This window comes from Melanotaenia boesemani, chromosome 22 (assembly GCF_017639745.1).
Source record: "Melanotaenia boesemani isolate fMelBoe1 chromosome 22, fMelBoe1.pri, whole genome shotgun sequence".
Taxonomy (NCBI): Eukaryota; Metazoa; Chordata; class Actinopteri; order Atheriniformes; family Melanotaeniidae; genus Melanotaenia; species Melanotaenia boesemani.
This window is the reverse complement of record NC_055703.1, coordinates 26752650-26773941: the sequence shown is the minus strand read 5'-3', so window position 1 is coordinate 26773941 and position 21292 is coordinate 26752650. Positions and strand designations below refer to the sequence as shown.

Below are 21292 nucleotides of genomic sequence, written 5' to 3'. Positions count from 1 at the left end.
TCTTGCTTTTGAACCACTGGCTGAGACATTATGGAAGTGATCCTACTGTAAGTGAGATCGATACCAGCAGAAGTCCCATAAATTTTCACTCTACGCAGATGATGTTTTGTTGTTTTTATCCAACCCAACAGTCTCAGTGCACCATGTTATTACAATTATAAACCAGTTTAGTTTATTCCTCGGGATATAAATCAGCTTCTCCAAGTCTGAGGCTATGTCCCTGGGAAAACAACATCAGACTCCCAGTTCGCCCCTTAAGTGGTCCCCGGCAGACATTGTATATCTTGGTATATTTATTACACTTTGTTTTGACCAAATGTTTAAGGCTAACTTTGCTCCATTACTTGACAAAATAAAGCAGGACCTTGATCGCTGGAACTGCCTTCCTTTATCATGGCTAGGCAGGATCTCGCTTCTTAAAATAAATGTTATACCTCGTCTACTTTATCCAATGAGAATGATTCCAGTCCTGTTCTCTCATAGGCTTATCCAAAAAATAAAGGGCTGTTTCGGCTCCTTTATATGGTGCAAAAAAAAAAAACGGCACTCATCAAAATGTCAACATTATAGCTTCCCAGTCATATGGAGGCTTGGATCTTCCAGACCTTTATTTTATGTGCGAGATTGGGTTTGTACAAATTCTTCCAAAGTGTGGGTGGATTTAGAAGCATCACAATGTAAATGCCCCCCTGAAAAGTCTGCTCTTTCTAAAGACATGAAAACAGTAAAGAAATGCTCGTACAACCCCATAACAGTTAATAACGGTTTAGTGCTTGGAGGGCTGCACGGCAGATTGAAGGGAGAGCTGGGAAAACATCCACTATTACCCCAATTTTTAACAACCCAGACTTCTTCCAGGTGTACTGGATTCAGGTTTTCAAGGACTGGGTAGCTAGGGGTGTCTCTACTCCTGGTTGTCTTTTTAAGGAAGGGATCCTAATGTCTTTCAATCAAGTGGTACAGGACTTTACAATAGACAGAAATAATCTTTTTCGCTTTTTTCAGATACAAGATTTTATTAAACATACATGGGATATAATTTGGAACGCTGCCAAAAAAATAACTGTTTGTAACCGTACTTGGGCTTTACAACTTAAAATACTTCATAGAGCCCATTTAGCTCCAAATCGGGTGTTGAAATTTAACCAGGCTCTTCATCTATGTGTCCTAAATGTAGGATGCATGAGGGCAGCCTCACACATTGTCTCTGGTCATGCCCAAAGATTCAGGGCTAATGGGAGTCTATACTTTTTTGAAATCAAAAACATCCTTAAAATTAACCTTGATCTCGACCCGGTGTCTCTCCTCCTGGTCGACCAAATAAGTGTATTACAAATAAGCACAATAAGAAACTGTACAATGTTCTAACCTTTTGTGCTCGTAAGAATATTCTGCTGCCCTGGATTTCTCACAAGACCCCTACGATCTCTGGGTGGAGAAATTGACATTGGAACACATTCCACTTGACTTTCTGATATGTTTAGTACACTCTAAGGACTGATATGTTTAATAGCATGTGGAGACCCTTTCTTGACTATGCCGAAGGAAATGTGTCCTCTATTTTGACTCGAGCTTTCATTTGCTCATGAAAAGTGGCTTCGAATATGGAATCTATTGTGTGGGAAATGCTGAATGGTTATTGTGATGCCTGATTGTAGTTTTTTTTTTTTTTTTTTTTTTTTTCACTGTGTTGCTGAGCATTTCTGTGTTGTTTTGTTTGGAAAACAAAAAATCAGTAAACATATTGGGGGAAAAAACAACAACAAAAAAAACCAAAACGTAGCACTCCCTAGTTCAACTAGTTGATGACATGCAAATAAATAGGTGGGGGGAAAGGCTCATTGAGGTATCCTATTGGCTCCCCAGTCCTGATCTCCCGGATTTCATAATAGTCCACCCAGTTCATTAACGGCGAGACACCAGCTAGCATGTGGTCCAATGGAGTTGCAAACAGTCAACTAGTGGCTGCAAGTTGCAGCTTACATGTAAACTTGTAAAGACAAAGTGCCAACTAGCTGAAGTATACTTTGATGCCACACCTTCACTAGTGAGACTAAAAACATGGACTAATTAAGAAGTGAAGATCTACATGGTTTCTAGTTACACAAGTTGGTATCTGTTTGATATTACTTGTCACAGATACTGTCTTACTCGTGAACTAGTTCAGTGGAAAAAGTATCTACTTCACCAGCAAAACTACTGTGTATCTTGTTAACTATTACAGGACATTTTCTTTGACTAGTCAGACTAGTTAAAAATATGTAGGGCCTTGGGCTGAACATGTAGCACATTTTTCTGACATGTTCAACTTTTACTTTAAGTTGTTGCCCCTCTTAAGTACAAGCACACAATTATACTAACTAGTGAGATTTTGTTTCCAACATGGGTGCTTTGTGTCATACTACTTGATTATTATAGGTGAACTAGTTAACATGCGTACCTTACTACTTCAATAAAACTGCTTACTACTCAGCATGTGGCTGATTAGCAAGGCCAGCATGAGGACCAGCATGAGGATGAGGCTGCATGTTAACATGTAAAATGCTGTTACCTAAACTAGTTAACTAGGTGCAGCACATGTTGACTAGTGTGCACTTTTCATTGACTGAAAAGATTTGAATATAAACTAGTGCAATGGAAATGTTAACAAATGCTATGAAATGCTAACGTGTGAAACAAAAGCTTTACTAGTAGCTTACTAGTTAAAGGACATGTAAAAAATGTCCAACATGTCATGCCAAAGGCTTTACATGTTTGACAAACAGTCTGGCTGGTAGGAGACCACACCCCCCACTTGTTTACAAATAGGTGTCACTAGTTTACTAGTCACTATTTTTGTAACTTACTAGTTCACTAGCAAAATTATATTAATGTTACTTGTTAACTAGTGAAATAACGAAAGTGGAACTAGTGAACAATTTGTGCCTCGCTAGCTAACTAGTAAATCTTTATGTCCTACTAGTTAACTAGTAAAATAAAACTGAGCCTGTATGTAAATGAAAGAGGAGGATTCTGATTGGTCAGTGATTAAACTGTGTGTTGCAGAACCTTAAAGGCCCTTTACTAATAATGAGATTTTTTTAGTGTTTTTATTACAAAATGGCAGAAAACTGGATGCACAGACTAAATATAAGATGGTCAGAGCAACGACATTACCATTCATTTTGCCTTGTTTGACCACAGGACTACACGTACAGAAATAAAGGGGGCTTCTGTACTTTTGTGGGGGGCATGTGTCTGCAGACCTGGAGACCTGCAGATGAGACCCGCAGACCCTGGACCTGCACTTCTAGATTCCTGATGTTTGTGTGATAATGCCATCTACTGGATGATTGTAAAACCACAACTGCATTTCTGGAGCAGCAAGTGTAAATGACCTTGCTAACATTTACTTTATTGTGAAATTGGTTCATGAAGTGTTTATGTACTTTTAGAGCTTTAATACAGCTAAAGCTTTTATGTTGAAAGGGTTCAGAACAGTGAGGTGTTGGAAACCGATCGCAATTGCTGAAAAACATATGCAGCAACGGTGCGAAGCCCATGTGCAAGGTAAGGAGTGTTACACGGACAATAAAAAAGGAAGTTTAAAAACTCACTGCTAAGTGTGAAGTTACGTTTTTACCCAGTAGAGGGTGCTCATGCTCTTGATAAAGGTTATGCTTAGTCAGCAATGTAGTTTCACCAGTTTCAATGTTAATGTAACATAATGATAAATATAGTTGCAACATGTTGGCTGTATTTCATTTGTATAAAACGTAAAAGGGTAAAAGACTATATTAAAATGTTAATAAGTACACAGAACAGATATAAATCGCAATAGCACTCAGAATAGAGATTGTTAAGAGGAATTAATGATAAGGTAGAAAAACATATTTTTAAGAGTTACTAATTGTATTTTGTTTATCTTGTAGCTCTTACGGTATGTTCACATATACGGCTGTTCAATAAAATTGTGAACCATCAGTTTGCGAGACCCTCTTCGAGAGTCGGGGATGCTACAGCAGGTCCTCCAGACCCCAGACGAAGCAGCAGTTTCCAGACGAAACTGTATGAAATCTGCCACAGCTAAATCAGCATTCAACTCAAATACCTATTTTTCTCAAAAGTTACACTTTAAAAGCTTAATAAGAAGTGAAGATCTTAAAGTAAACGTTCCTCCCAATTAAAAATACTAATTCACTAATTCATGAAGCTTCAAATTAAAGAGTTCCCCTCTGGAAATCAGTACTTTGTAGGTTTATTACAGTCTAAATGCTAATAGTTTAAAGGTTTAGCTCACCCCAATACCAAACAGTCTGGCTTATTAAACCAAACTATTAAACACTAACAACTGATTAAAGTTTGTTTAATTTGAATATGTTTTACTTTAAACTTTATTACAAAGAAGTATTAATCAGCCAATCAAACTTTATTGTAAAAACCCTTTGTACAAAGAAATTGCCTTACAAAATGCTTTACATTAAAAGCAACAACAAAATCTTATCCTAAAAGTACCCCAGACCACAAAAAATACAAAATAATTAAGTCACGCCCACACACCCATACATACAACCACGTATACATAAAACCACACACAGATACAGATACATAAAGTAATGTCCTTGAGCAGTGCTGTCCTAAACCTCACCAATCTCATTGGGAAACATAAAACACTGGAATCTAAATAACAGATGCTAAACTGAGCAAAACATTTGAATTAAATAGATAAGAAATAAATCAAATATTGTTATTTTATAAATTAGTTACTTATTAGAAGGGTGGGGCCAGAGAGGGTGCGGGTTTGAATCTGCAGGTCTTCGGATCAGGTTTGGCTTAGTACACCACACTATTAATAATTAACAACTGATTGAAAGTTTGTTTAACCTGAATATGTTTTCCTTAAACTCTGTTTCCCAGACAGATGTATAATTGTATATATTTATATATAGCTGTTAAACAGAAAGAATCTGGTCATTGGTGTCCACTCCTCATTTTGTTGGAAATTTGACACAAAGACTGCAAACACTAAAAAGGTTTGAAATGTTTATTAACTGGTCAAAAATCAAAGAAATTGCCAAGGAAAGACAGAAATGAAACACAACACAAAGGTAAAAAAAAACAACAAAAACAATTAATAAGTTTATTTCACAGTCACTGACAGTTATGTCCAGGTTCGTCCTCTCCGCATCTGTCCAGGTTCGTCCTCTCCGCATCTGTCCAGGTTCGTCCTCGCCGCATATGTCCAGGTTCGTCCTCGCCGCATATGTCCAGGTTCGTCCTCACCGTATCTGTCCATTTTCATCTTCTCCGCATCTGTCCAGGTTCGTCCTCGCCGCATCTGTCCAGGGTCGTCTTCTCCCCATCTGTCCAGGTTCGTCCTCGCCGCATCTGTCCAGTTCGTCCTCGCCGCATATGTCCAGGTTCGTCCTCGCCGCATATGTCCAGGTTCGTCCTCACCGTATCTGTCCATTTTCATCTTCTCCGCATCTGTCCAGGTTCGTCCTCTCCGCATCTGTCCAGGTTCGTCCTCGCCGCATATGTCCAGGTTCGTCCTCGCCGCATATGTCCAGGTTCATCCTCTCCGCATCTGTCCAGGTTCGTCTTCTCCACATCTGTCCAGGTTCGTCCTCGCCGCATATGTCCAGGTTCGTCCTCGCCGCATATGTCCAGGTTCGTCCTCTCCGCATCTGTCCAGGTTCATCCTCTCCGCATCTGTCCAGGTTTGTCTTCTCTGCATCTGTCCAGGTTCGTCCTCGCTCCATCTGTCCAGGTTCGTCCTGACTGCATATGTCCAGGTTCGTCCTCTCCGCATCTGTCCAGGTTCGTCCTCTCCGCATCTGTCCAGGTTCGTCCTCGCAACATATGTCCAGATTTGTCCTCGCCACATCTGTCCAGGTTCGTCCTCGCTCCATATGTCCGCTTCGTCCTGAACTGCATATGTCCAGGTTCGTCCTCGCTGCACAAGAGAGCTTGTATGTGGCAAGATCGCTGTTGGTGATGACGTAAATGGTCTGTACAAAATTTACGTAGCCTCTCGGTTAATGAAAGATTTTCTTTCTTCAAGGTGTACCAACAATTTTGTCCACGTCTCTATATAGTGTTGTGCTCAAGGACACCTCAGCATGAAGTCGTCTGGGCCGGAGTTGAACCGGCAACCCTTGGTCTGAAGGACAACCGCTCTACCCACTGAGCACTGCTGCCCCTGACGTTCGAAACATGAGCATGAGGATGAAGAACCAGACTGGAGATCACCATGAGGAACCAGACTGGAGACCAGTGTGAGGATGAGGAAACAGATTGGAGACAGCATGAGGAACCAGACTGGAGACCAGCGTGAGGATGAGGAATCAGACTGGAGACCAGCGTAAGGATGAGGAATCAGACTGGAGACCAGCATGAGGATGAGGAACCAGACTAGAGACCAGCGTGAGGATGAGGAACCAGACTGGAGACCAGCGTGAGGAGGAGGAATCAGACTGGAGACCAGTGTGACGATGAGGAAACAGACTGGAGAACAGCGTGAGGATGAGAAACCAGACTGGAGACCAGCATGAGGAACCAGACTGGAGACCAGCGTTAGGATGAGGAACCAGACTGGAGACCGCCGTGAGGACGAGGAACCAGACTGGAGACCAGCATGAAGATGAGGAAACCAGACTGGAGACCAGCGTGAGGATGAGGAACCAGGCTGGAGACCGCCGTGAGGACGAGGAACCAGACTGGAGACCAGCATGAAGATGAGGAACCAGACTGGAGACCAGCGTGAGGATGAGGAACCAGACTGGAAACCAGTGTGAGGATGAGGAACCAGGCTGGAGACCAGCGTGAGGACGAGAAACCAGGCTGGATACCAGCGTGAGGATGAGGAACCAGACTGGATACCATTGAGAGGATGAGGAACCAGGCTCGAGACCAGCATGAGGATGAGGAACCAGGCTGGAGGCCAGTGTGAAGAGGAGGAACCGGACTGGAGACCAGCGTGAAGAGGAGGAACCAGACTGGAGACCATCGTGAGGATGAGGAACCAGGCTGGAGACAGTGTTAAAAGGAGAAACCAGGCTGGAGACCAGCGTGAGAATGAGGAACCAGGCTGGATACCAGCGCGAGGATGAGGAACCAGACTGGAGACCATCGTGAGGATGAGGAACCAGACTGGAGACCATCGTGAGGATGAGGAACCAGCCTGGAGACCAGCGTGAGGATGAGGAACCAGGCTGGAGACCAGCGTGAGGATGAGGAACCAGGCTGGACACCAGCATGAGGATGACAAACCAGACTGGATACCAGCATGAGGATGAGGAACCAGGCTCGAGACCAGCGTGAGGATGAGGAACCAGGCTGGAGACCAGCGTGAAGAGGAGGAACCAGACTGGAGACCATCGTGAGGATGAGGAACCAGACTGGATACCAGCGTGAGTATGAGGAACCAGACTGGAGACCAGCGTGAGGAGGAGGAATCAGACTGGAGACCAGTGTGACGATGAGGAAACAGACTGGAGAACAGCGTGAGGAGGAGAAACCAGACTGGAGACCAGCATGAGGAACCAGACTGGAGACCAGCGTTAGGATGAGGAACCAGACTGGAGACCGCCGTGAGGACGAGGAACCAGACTGGAGACCAGCGTGAGGATGAGGAACCAGGCTGGAGACCGCCGTGAGGACGAGGAACCAGACTGGAGACCAGCATGAAGATGAGGAACCAGACTGGAGACCAGCGTGAGGATGAGGAACCAGACTGGAAACCAGTGTGAGGATGAGGAACCAGGCTGGAGACCAGCGTGAGGACGAGAAACCAGGCTGGATACCAGCGTGAGGATGAGGAACCAGACTGGATACCATTGAGAGGATGAGGAACCAGGCTCGAGACCAGCATGAGGATGAGGAACCAGGCTGGAGGCCAGTGTGAAGAGGAGGAACCGGACTGGAGACCAGCGTGAAGAGGAGGAACCAGACTGGAGACCATCGTGAGGATGAGGAACCAGGCTGGAGACAGTGTTAAAAGGAGAAACCAGGCTGGAGACCAGCGTGAGAATGAGGAACCAGGCTGGATACCAGCGCGAGGATGAGGAACCAGACTGGATACCAGTGTGAGGATGAGGAACCAGACTGGAGACCATCGTGAGGATGAGGAACCAGACTGGAGACCATCGTGAGGATGAGGAACCAGCCTGGAGACCAGCGTGAGGATGAGGAACCAGGCTGGAGACCAGCGTGAGGATGAGGAACCAGGCTGGATACCAGCATGAGGATGAGAAACCAGACTGGATACCAGCATGAGGATGAGGAACCAGGCTCGAGACCAGCGTGAGGATGAGGAACCAGGCTGGAGACCAGCGTGAAGAGGAGGAACCAGACTGGAGACCATCGTGAGGATGAGGAACCAGACTGGATACCAGCGTGAGGATGAGGAACCAGACTGGATACCAGCGTGAGGATGAGGAACCAGGCTCGAGACCAGCGTAAGGATGAGGAACCAGGCTGGATACCAGCGTGAGGATGAGGAACCAGGCTGGAGACCAGCGTGAGGATGAGGAACCAGGCTGGATACCAGCGTGAGGATGAGGAACCAGACTGGATACCAGCGTGAGGATGAGGAACCAGGCTCGAGACCATCGTGAGGATGAGAAACCAGACTGGAGACAAGCGTGAGGAGGAGGAACCAGGCTGGAGACCAGCGTGAGGATGAGGAACCAGGCTGGAGACCAGCGTGAGGATGAGGAACCAGGCTGGAGACCAGCGTGAGGATGAGGAACCAGGCTGGATACCAGCGTGAGGATGAGGAACCAGACTGGATACCAGCGTGAGGATTAGGAACCAGGCTCGAGACCAGCGTGAGGATGAGGAACCAGGCTGGAGACCAGCGTAAAGAGGAGGAACCAGACTGGAGACAGCGTGAAGAGGAGGAACCAGACTGGAGACCAGCGTGAGGATGAGGAACCAGACTGGAGACCATCGTGAGGATGAGGAACCAGACTGGAGACCAGCTTGAGGATGAGGAACCAGGCTGGAGACCATCGTGAGGATGAGGAACCAGGCTCGAGACCATCGTGAGGATGAGAAACCAGACTGGAGACCATCGTGAGGATGAGGAACCAGACTGGAGACCAGCTTGAGGATGAGGAACCAGGCTGGAGACCATCGTGAGGATGAGGAACCAGACTGGATACCAGCGTGAGGATGAGGAACCAGGCTGGAGACCAGCGTGAGGATGAGGAACCAGACTGGAGACCATCGTGAGGAGGAGGAACCAGACTGGAGACCAGCGTGAAGAGGAGGAACCAGACTGGAGACCAGCGTGAAGAGGAGGAACCAGACTGGAGACCAGCGTGAAGAGGAGGAACCAGACTGGAAACTTGTTTTCAGGCTTCCATCATCTAACAAACAACACCAATACAGTCACCAGCAGAACCAGCTGTTTTTCTATGAAGATGTGAACATCACATAAAATCACCTCTGCTCTCATCCCACAGTGGAAGATTTACTATAAGCATAAAATAATCCCCAAACACTGATATACTGACTTTGGGGCTCTGTTGGTACATGTCTTTATAATAATTTTAATAATCAAAAGAAGTCTTTAAGATTTAATTCGGATGTGGAGATGTGCTTCCCTTTTTTTTCTTCTTTTTGCTTTTAGGAACTTTAGAATATTTGTTGATTTCTTGGACAATGACTAGTTTTTCACAGCACAATTTCTTCTTTACTTCTTATGTTTTGTATTATATATCTGTCTATCTATCTATCTATCTATCTATCTATCTATCTATCTATCTATCTATCTATCTATCTATCTATCTATCTATCTATCTATCTATCTATCTATCTATCTATCTCTCTCTCTCTCTCTCTCTCTCTCTCTCTATATATATATATATATATATATGTATATATATATATAAACTGAAGCTATTATATATACTAAAACAACCTAACTGATAATTAGCATTTATATATAGACAAACAACACAAATATTAAAGATTTCACCCAAATGAAATAAAACTTGCTTTTGCTGTTTGCACAAATGAAACATTTCTTTTCATAACACTTCAAAATATGCATGAAAGTGGGAGAAACCGGCCTTGATGAGAGGAATTTTGACTAAAGCCTTGAAGGACACATTTTAGTGTCAACCACTTGTTGACACTTTTTCTTTTATTTTTATTTCATTTTTTTTTTTTTTTTTTTTTTTTTTTTTTTTTTTTCCAGTTTTGCATTAAGAAGCCAGTCTGGTTAGACCTTGGGGTCTTGAAGGCAGCATTGTCTGCATAAACCTAAATCTAAGTACTGATTCATTGACATTATTTCATAATGATGCATGGTTGGGGTATTTTCTGTCTGTCCTCTTCCAGCAGCTTAGGTTTATCTTATCACCTTCCCAGACAAGAATGCCTCAGCTATCACCTGGATGAAACGTGATCAGGGTTGAAAGATAAGTTTAAATGAACATAATCTGAACGGTCCATCTGAATGAAATGTCTCTAAACTTTACATTTCGGTATTTCTGCTGTTGGATTATCAGACTGCAGCCTGTTTGTCAGTAAACCAGCTGATCGATGGCGCTTCAAAATCCCGAACTGGAACTGGGAGGAGCATCGACCTCTTCCTGCAAACAATTGGAGCAGCACTGGTATGAGCTGGGAAGGGGGTGTGTACGCGTGAGGAAGGAGGGGGGAGGGAGCGTGTCATTGTAACCGCGGGGATCGTTTCTCATGCTCCGAGCCTGATTGGACGGCGCGAACGACGCCTACTGACCAGACGCCAGTCCTGTCCTGATCAGCAACCACGGACCGGTTTTTGTTCCCCCTCGGGTCTATTTGGGCGCCTCACCAGCCTTCAGGTCTGCAGCCAGCAGACGTCAGAAGAGAGGACCAAGATGGAACCACTGGTTGCTGCCATTGACCAGGGCACGAGCTCTACGAGGTTTCTGGTAAGTGACGTGGGCCAGATCCGACTGTAGATACATTTCCGCACCAGGGATAGACTCCCTCAGAAGAACCAACTTTTTCAGCTCACTAATGAATCTTCATTTATCATCACTCTGAACTTTTCTTTTAGCCTAAAGAAGCAATCATGATGGCTTTGTGTGTTGTAAACAATTTATTATTTAGTTTATCCATAAAATCCTTCATTTGATACAATTTATAATTTAAAAATTCTGTTACTGTCTAAAATCTTCATCACCAGCTCTATTTTTCTGCCTCCTGTCTGAAATGGCATTACAACAAAAAATAAAGAGAATTGTGACAACTACCAGGACTGTATGTAGAATCCTGGACTCTACAGGAAGCTGAGACATGACAGGTTACTACAGAAGAATCAGAGTAAATTCACCTGGACCACAGTAGAAAATATAAACAGTTACCTCCTCTTAAAAGGAAACCACATCACTGTAACTGGAAACAAGAAGATAGAAGCCTAGGAATGAGTAAAGTAATCTAGGAATGAGTAAAGTAATCTAGGAAAGAGTAAAGTAATCTAGGAATGAGTAAAGTAATCCTATGAATGAGTACAGTAATCCTAGGAATAAATAACGTAATCCTAGGAATGAGTAAAGTAATCTAGGAATGAGTAAAGTAATCCAAGGAATGAGTAAAGTAATCTAGGAATGAGTAAAGTAATCCTAGGAATGAGTAAAGTAATCCTATGAATGAGTACAGTAATCCTAGGAATAAATAACGTAATCCTAGGAATGAGTAAAGTAATCTAGGAATAAGTAAAGTAATCCTAGGAATGAGTAAAGTAATCTAGGAATGAGTAAAGTAATCTAGGAATGAGTAAAGTAATCCTAGGAATGAGTAAAGTAATCCTAGGAATGAGTAAAGTAATCTAGGAATGAGTAAAGTAATCCTAGGAATGAGTAAAGTAATCTAGGAATGAGTAAATTAATCCTAGGAATGAGTAAAGTAATCCTAGGAATAAGTAAAGTAATCCTAGGAATGAGTAAAGTAATCCTAGGAATAAGTAAAGTAATCCTAGGAATGAGTAAAGTAATCCTAGGAATAAGTAAAGTAATCCTAGGTATGAGTAAAGTAATCCTAGGAATAAGTAAAGTAATCCTAGGAATGAGTAAAGTAAACCTAGGAATGAGTAAAGTAATCCTAGCAATGAGTAAAGTAATCCTAGGAATGAGTAAAGTAATCTAGGAATGAGTAAAGTAATCCTAGCAATGAGTAAAGTAATCCTAGGAATGAGTAAAGTAATCCTAGCAATGAGTAAAGTAATCCTAGGAATGAGTAAAGTAATCTAGGAATGAGTAAAGTAATTCTAGGAATGAGTAAAGTAATCCTAGGAATGAGTAAAGTAATCTAGGAATGAGTAAAGTAATCCTAGGAATGAGTAAAGTAATCGTAGCTCCAGAGTTTCTGTCCCATCGTGATGAGACAGACGTCTCTGGAACCAGCAGAGTCTCTGCTGTCATGTGACTCCTGGTTTGTGTGGCGAAATGACCAGAAGCTCTGAAGTGGACAGAGCTGCTCTCATGGTTTCTACATTCCCATGTAACTGCTGGGGTTTGAACTGTGTTTGGTTTGGATGCCGATGCTTGGTGGAGTCTTTTAGCTGAGTTTCTCCTGTTATGTTGCTATGCTACATGTTAACAGTGGTGCTTCTTGCTGTCTGCCAACATCTTCTGGACTGCTCTCATGATGAAGACATTAACATTTCCATCAAACTTTTAAAGGAACAACTGAACACAGAACCGCCACAAACAAGTCAGATAAAAAAGGCCAAAGTCTAAACTTTATGACATTTTAGATTCATTAATTTCGTCATGTTTTCCTGACTCATCTGTAATATAAATCTGGCTCCTCAGGTCTACCACTAAGCTACATACTGAGATTCTGCCCTCTCCCCTTTCTTCTTTTATATGATGGTGTGTTCCAACTCTATCCTCAGATGTGATTGGCTGCATAATGTGCCAATCAAACTAAAGTCTTCTCCCTTCTTTTAAGAATGTGTCTCCCAATAGGATAATTTTGTGAGTTATGTGTACATCATGCACACCTGTGCACAACCGTTTCTGGACGGCAAAAGGCTTTGTGCACCTCCATCCATCCATCCATCCATCCATCCATTTTCTTCCGCTTATCGGGTCGCGGGGGCAGCTGCCTAAGCAGGGAAACCCAGACTTCCCTCTCCCCGGCCAAATTCACCTGCTCATCCAGAGGGATCCCCAGGCGTTCCTAGGCCAGCTGAGAGATGTAGTCCGTACAGCGTGTAGTAGGTCTTCCCCGGGGCCTCTTTCCGGTGGGACATGCCCTGAACACCTCACCAGGGAGGCGTCCAGGAGGCATCCTAACCAGATGCCTGAGCCACCTCATCTGGCTCCTCTCGATGTGGAGGAGCAGCGGCTCTACTCTGAGCCCGCCCGGATCACCGAGCTTCTCACCCTATCTCTAAGGGAGAGCCCGGCCACCCTGCGGAGAAAACTCATTTTGGCTGCTTGTATTCACGATCTTGTTCTTTCCGTCACTACCCACAGCTCGTGACCATAGGTGAGGGTAGGAATGTAGATTGACCGGTAAACCGAGAGCTTTGCCTTTTGTCTCAGCTCCTTCTTAACCACGACAGACCGATGCAGAGTCCGCATCACTGCAGACGCCGCACCGATCCGCCTGTCGATCTCCCGCTCCATCCTTCCCTCACTCGTGAACAAGACCCTGAGATATGAAAACTTCTCCACTTCGGGACAGGACCTCCTTGCCGACCCGTCCACCCTTTTCCAGCTGAGGACCATGGTCTCGGACTTGGAGGTGCTGATTCTCATCCCCGCCGCTTCACACTCGGCTGCGAATCACTCCAGTGAGACCTGAAGATCACGGCCCGATGAAGCCAACAAAACCACGTCATCCGCAAAGAGCAGAGACCTAATCTTGAGGCCACCGAACCGGATCCCCTCAGCACCTCGGCCTCGCCTAGAAATTCTGTCCATAAAGGTTATGAACAGAATCGGTGACAAGGGGCAGCCTTGGCGGAGTCCAACCCACACTGGAAACAATTCTGATTTACTGCCGGCAATGCGGACCAAGCTCTGACACCGGTCGTACAGGGACCAGACAGCTTGTACGGAGTACCCCCCAGAGGAGTCCTCGGGGAACACAGTCGAATGCCTTTTCCAAGTCCACAAAACACATGTAGATTGGTTGGGCAAACTCCCATGTCCCCTCAAAGACCCTGAAGAGGGTGTAGAGCTGGCCCACTGTTCCACGACTGGGACAAAAACCACGCTGCTCCTCCTCAATCCGAGGTTCAAGTATCCGACGGACCCTCCTCTCCAGCACCCCTGAATAGACCTTACCGGGGAGGCTGAGGAGTGTGATCCCCCTGTAGTTGGAGCACACCCTCCGGTCCCCCTTTTTGAAGAGGGGGACCACCACCCCAGTCTGCCAGTCCAGGGAACCGTCCCTGATGTCCACGCGATACTGCAGAGGCGTGTTAACCAAGACAGCCCTACAGCATCCAGAGCCTTAAGGAACTCTGGGCGGACCTCATCCACCCCCGGGGCCTTGCCACCGAGGAGCTTTTTAACCACCTCAGCGACCTCAGCCCAGAGATAGGAGAGACAACACCAGCTACCCCAGACTTTGCTTCCTCATCAGAAGATGTGTTTGTGGGATTGAAAAGGTCTTCGAAGTATTCCTTCCATCGCCTCACAACGTCCCGAGTCAAGGTCAGCAGCCCCCCATCCCCATGGACACAGTGTTGATTTAGCCAGCATCACCACAGGCTGAAAGCATGGTCAGGTCAGCTGGAAGATTCATTACTGGCACAGAGCACAGTGAACTGTTTTTCACCACGATCAGCTGAAAAATGCAGTTTGTCTGTCTGGCAATGCCTTGGAACAGAGCTTATAGTTATGGTATCAGTCATTTTGGACATCTACAATAAGTTTGTGACAATACATCAATCTGCATCAATTCAATGATCAATAATTAGTTAGGGCTGATTCATGCTCCCTGTATGTACATAGATGGGCATGTCCATCTGAAATGTCAAAGGTCACAGCCCATGTACTCTGTATGTGGGCTTTATGGTGGCGTTGTTGTCCTTAACATCCACTAGAGGGCAGTGCAGAGTTCAGATGTCAGTCTCAGGTCTCAACATTAAACACGCATGCAGAGCTTTCTGCCTGTCCTCCGCATCATTTCCTGCATCTCTGAGTCTGTTTTAAGAGCACTTGTGGATGCATATTGCAACAGAGCAGAGTTATATCACCAGGAAATTGTAAGGGCAGTGTTGGACAGCATAGCTCACATGTGACCTGTACAAGGAACAAAGAATGAGAAGATGCTGCGGTGTATGTAATAGCAGCACAAACACCACTACCATCATGGCCGTTTTTATGTCTCTTTACCACCATGATCTGCTCCACCATCACCATATTTGCTATAGAGAACAAAAGTAGAAAGGTTTATCACATGCAAACTTTGTTCAAACACGAGTAAAACATGCTAGAAAGAAACGTCCCTACCACGAAGTGAGTAGTGGTTATGGAAACATGAATTATTAATAAGTTAGATACAAAAATTTGCTAAAAAATGAATAGAGTTGAGGTTTAGATGTTTCCACCTGTTTCAGTCTCAAACGGCAGTGTTTACCTGGTGTTTGGTGGAAGTTCCTACACCTGTCATGAAATTTAAAGACACACCACAGAACTTCAGCAGATCTTCCCAGTGATGTGCCCCCTATTGATGGCTAATCCAGCATGATCTTCATCCTAACTGTACTCTGAAATCCAGACAGTAAAGTCACCTGATGTTGACTTTTGTCTTTTCTCTTGATCCGTCTCTTTCTCTCTTTTCCTCTCCAGCCATTTTACAACCAGATGGATTGTTTATTTAACTGGAACAATGTAGCTTAATGAAAATTGTCCCAAATATGTAGGATGAGGACACACCTGCAAATTCAACACAAAAGCATCACATTGATGTGAGTGTGAGGACACACCCGAGAATCCTTCATGAAAGCACTATATCAATGTGGGGTGAGGATATGCCTGCAAGTCCAACACGAAAGCATGACGTCCGTGGGGGGTGAGGACACGCCTGCAAATTCGATACAAAAATGTGGGGGCGTTCATCCAACACGAAAGCATCGCAACAATGTGAGGACACACCCTTGGGGTGAGGACATGCCTGCAAATCCGACACAAAAGCTTTATTTTTTTCTCGCGTGTTACAACTCGTGTGGAAGTAAATTGGGGTTGTTGTGTTGAACAGAAATCAGGATGGCTTCGATATTTGGCCTGGAGCACTTTCTGTCTGCTCCTTCCAGTGCAGACCTTGACCTTAGCCGCAAGGTGGATCTTAGGTTGATTGCAAGTCATTACTATCTGTTGATCCCGAAGCCAAGGTCTTTATGTCTCCTCCATCTATCAGCATTGCTTCTTATGTCTCTTTTGGTCTCTTGTGTTCTCTGTAGGTGTTCAATGCAAAAACAGCTGAATTGATGAGTCACCATCAGGTAGAGATCAGTCAGAGCTTCCCTAAGGAAGGGTGAGTGACTCATGTACTGATCATCTTCACAAATACTGATTTCCTTCACATGTACTTCTTCTCTTCATGTACTGATTTCCTTCACGTACTGATTCCCTTGACATGTACTGAATTCCTTCACATGGACCGATTCCCTTCACCTATACTGATTCCCTAACATTTATTGATTCCCATAACATGTACTAATTTCATTCACATGTGCTGATTCGGTTTCCGTACTGAATCCCTTTAAATGGACGGATTCCCTTGACATGTACTGCTTCCTAACATGTACTGATTCCCTTTACATTTACTGATTCCATTCACATGGTCTGATTTCATTCACATGGACAGATTCCTTTCACATGTACTAAATCCCTTTACATGTGCCAATTTCCGTCACATGGACTGATGCCCTTCAAATGTACTGATTCCCTTCACATGTACTAAATCCCTTTACATGGACCAATTTTTTAACATGTACCAATTTTCTTCACATGGAACAATTTCTTTTACATGGTCCAATTCTCTTCACATGTACTAAATTCCTTCTGATGTACTGATTTCCTAACATATATTGATTCCCTTAACATGTACTGATCCCATTTACATACTGATTCCTTTTGCGTACTGAATCCTATCATATGGATGGCTTCCCTTGACGTGCTGATTCCCTTGACATGGTGTGAATCCCTTCACTTATCTACTTATTCTTTTCACATGTACTGATTCCCTTCACATGCATTGAAACACATCTTCTGGGTTCTGCTCATGTTTACTGAGGTATATGAAACTTTTACACTTTGTTAATTCCTGAAGAGAGAAGACGTTTGCAACCTCTTACAAAAGGAACTGCTTCAGAAATGTGCTCATTTTTAAATGAAAGTATTATTTTTAAAGTTTAAAGTGCAACACTGCATTCCTGGTTTAGGTAATTTAAGTGACGTTTCCTTGTACAAAACTTAAAATCAGGTAAATTAGTGTACATTTTTATGGAGCTAGTTAGGGAGAAAGTTTTGGGATTTGTATGTCCACATGTTTAAGAAACACAGGTACAAATCAGATCTACAGGCACGTTATTTCTTCAGGCCAGAAACTACTAGTTACCTTTACACGTACAAACATTTGGCCCAGATTTTACACGCCAAGTCAAGAACCAATCAGTTTTCTCTTGAGTAGAGTCGAGTAGAAAAGTCTCTCTATGACCCTCTGATCAATGCCAGCACATGGTTCTCTAAAGATAAGTTTAGTGGAATTAGCTGGAAGAGACGAGTTTTCCATCTTCAGGAAGAAACCTTTTAGAGTATCCATAAACCCACTCAGACAGTTGTAGTGGGACTTAGTGAGGGTGTTGGTTTGGTTAGCCCTCCTCTCTTTGTAATTGGTTAGGAATGAAAGGTGCTTGTAAAAGTTACTTGTTTTTTTAGACTTGCAGAACTGACCCCTACTTGCAGGTCTGGTTTTTACTAATACTGGTTACTCCAGTTGTAAAATTGGAGATTTAAGTTATAAAACGTTTCTCTTTGCTCTATACAGTCGGGGTGTTAGAAGAGTCACTCTAAAACCTTTTTCTTTAACACATGGCCTTCCACCATGTTGCTGAACGCTCATTTATTATTGACATGTTGGACAGAAAGCACGGGAAGCTACAGGTGTTTTAGCATCATCTTACAGCTTTCTTTTGCTTCTCAGCAGTGAATTTATTTTTTATTTTTTTACTGTTAAAACTTAATATGAAACTTTTAACTGAATATTCCTTTTCTTTTAAAATCTCAATACTCACAGGGACAACAAACACTAGTTTCCTTCTCAAGGTTACAAGGTGGCTGAAGTTACACTTTAACTCCATTTTAGACTTACCTCTTAACTTTATTTTATGGTGTCAAAGGTCCTGCTTTTTATTCTGTGGTTGGCTCATCAACAACAACCTTATGCATAAAAAGATGTGAAGGTGGAGTCCGTTTACGATGTGGTTGATGAACTTTCACCAGAGGCCAGTATATATGGTTCTACACGTGTGTTAACAAACCAATGTGATGTTAATTTGCTTGATAATTTAGCTTCAATGCTAGTGACGGACCAAATAGTAGGATGGCCGATTATTTAGCAGTTTAACGTTGTTGACAAATTGATTTTATTTATGGATATTTATAGAGTTTATTAATGGCGAATTAAGCAAAGACTATGCAGACCGTTCTGTTACATATTTCATTATTCTTCTTATTATTAAATGTCATTCAATGCCAGTTTTAAACAAGTTGACATGTTGTGAAAAATGTAATGATTCACCTATTTCCACAGCCCATCAGGTCACGTGTTATTCCCAGTAGCAGATCACCAACATATCAGAGGATGAAACCGAGTCGTTTCACCGTGTGATGACAATATGAGCTGATAGTGAATCTGATGGAAAAATTTGGAACAGGAGCAACAAAAGGCTGGAAAGTACCTGGTACAAACCAGAAACACCTGGAGGAGCATTGGACAACTAACCAGGTTACCTGGCAACAGGTCAGTAACATGACTGGATATAAAAGGAGCATTTCAGAGAGGCAGAGTCTCTCAGATGGAAAGATGGACAAAGCTTCACCAATCTGAGACAAACTGGATCTAAAACTGGAACAATTTCAGAAAAATGTTCCTCAGACGAAAGATCCACCATCTACAATGTAGAATATCATCATAAGATTCAGAGAATCAGGAGGAATCTCTGTGTGCATGGGACAAGGCTGGATGCTGGTGATCTTCTGCATTAAAAGCAGACATGATTCTCAACTGGAAACCACTGCATGGACTTAGGAAGACTTCCAGAAACCACTGTCTGTGAACACAGTTCACCCTGAAACCCACAAATGCAGGTTAAAGCTCCATCATGCAGAGAAGAAGCCAGATGTGAACAGGATCCAGAACCAGCTTTTCTGGACCAAAGCTCATTTAAAATGGCCTGAGGCAAAGTGGAAACCTGGATGAAGATGTGAACTAGTTTGTGGAAAGCATGGACGGCGTGTCCTGCAGACTAAAGAGGAGAGGGAGCATCCAGCTTGTTATCAGTGGACAGGTGAAAAGCTGCATCTCTGATGGGATGGGGATGCATTAGTGCCTATGGCGTGGGCAGCTTCCACATCTGTGAAGCTCCATCAATGCTGAAAAGTACATGGAGGTTTTAGAGCAACATCTGCTCCCATCCAGACAACGTCTCTTTCAGGGAAGGCCTTGCAGATTTCAGCAAGACGATGCTGAACCACATCCTGCATCCATCACAGCAGCTTCACAGGAGAAGAGTCCGGCTGCTGAACTGGCCTGCCTGCTGTCCAGACCTTTCACCAGTACACAACATCTGGAGCATCATGGACGCAGAAATCCAGCAACCAAGGTCCAGGACTGTAGAGCAGCTAGAATCCTGCATCAGACCAGAATGGGACAACATTCCTCTCCTAAAACTCCAGCAACTGGTCTCCTCACTTCCCAGACGTTTCCAGACATGTTAGAAGAAGAGATGTTTCACCATGCTGAACACCACCCTGGAACTACTTTTTACACCATGTTGAACGTCACCCTGGAACTACTTTTCACACCATGTTGAACATCACCCTGGAACTACTTTTTACACCGTGCCGAACATCACCCTGGAACTACTTTTTACACCGTGCCGAACATCACCCTGGAACTACTTTTTACACCGTGCCGAACATCACCCTGGAACTACTTTTCACATCATGTTGAACATCACTCTGGAACTACTTTTTACATCGTGACAAACATCACCCTGGAATGACTTTTTCCAGATGTGTTGCTGCATCAGATTCACTATCAGGTCATATTTGCCATCACATGGTGTCTCAATTTCATCCTCTGAGATGATGCTGATCTATCCATCCATCCATTTTCTTCCGTTTATCCGGAGTCGGGTCATGGGGGCAGCTGCCTAAGCAGGGAAACCCAGATTTCCCTCTCCCTGGCCACATTCGCCAGCTCATCCGGAGGGATCCCGAGGCGTTCCCAGACCAGCCGAGAGATGTAGTCTGTCCAGTGTATCCTGGGACTTCCCCAGGGCCTCTTTCCGGTGGGATGTGCCCAGAACACCTCACCAGGGAGGCGTCTAGGAGGCATCCTAACCAGATGCCTGAGCCACCTCATCTGGCTCCTCTCGATGTGGAGGAGCAGCGACTCTACTATGAGCCCCTCCCTGATCACCGAGATTCTCACCATATCTCGAAGGGAGAGCCCGGCCACCCTGCAGAGAAAACTCATTTCGGCCGCTTGTATTCGCGATCTTGTTCTTTCGGTCACTACCCACAGCTCGTGACCATAGGTGAGAGTAGGAACGTAGATCGACCCATAAATTGAGAGCTTTGCCTTTTGTCTCAGCTCCTTCTTCACCGCGACAGACCGATGCAGAGTCCGCATCACTGCAGACGCAGCACCGATCTGCCTGTCGATCTCCCGCTCCATCCTTCCATCACTGTGAACAAGACTCCGAGACACGTGAACTCTTCCACTTGGGGCAGGACCCTATTGCAGACCTGGAGAGAGCACTCCACCCTTTTCCGGCTGAGGACCATAGTCTTGAACTTAGAGGTGCTGATTTTCATCCCAGCCGCTTCACACTCGGCTGCGAATCACTCCAGTGAGAGCTGTAGATCACGGCCCGATGAAGCCAACAGAACCACATCATCTGCAAAGAGCAGAGACCCAATCCTGAGGCCACCGAACCGGATCCCCTCGACACCTTGGCTGTGCCTAGAAATTCTGTCCATAAAAGTTATGAACAGAATCGGTGATAAAGGGCAGACTTGGCGGAGTCCAACCCGTACTGGAAACGATTCTGATTTACTGCCGG

General features: G+C 44.2%; 1 protein-coding gene across 4 annotated transcripts in view; it reads left to right on the top strand.

Annotated features, from left to right (window-relative positions):
* The first annotated feature begins 10675 nt into the window (after window positions 1–10675).
* The window catches only part of LOC121633461 (glycerol kinase-like), a 28678-nt gene continuing 18061 nt past the window's right edge, over window positions 10676–21292 (top strand). For 3 of the 4 annotated variants that reach the window (XM_041975513.1, XM_041975512.1, XM_041975515.1), the window contains exons 1-2: window positions 10676–10907; window positions 16400–16473. In XM_041975513.1, coding sequence (XP_041831447.1) covers window positions 10854–10907; window positions 16400–16473 — 128 coding nt within the window. In that variant the 5' untranslated portion in view covers window positions 10676–10853. The remainder of the gene's footprint in view (window positions 10908–16399; window positions 16474–21292) is intronic. The other variant, XM_041975514.1, reaches the window with a different exon arrangement.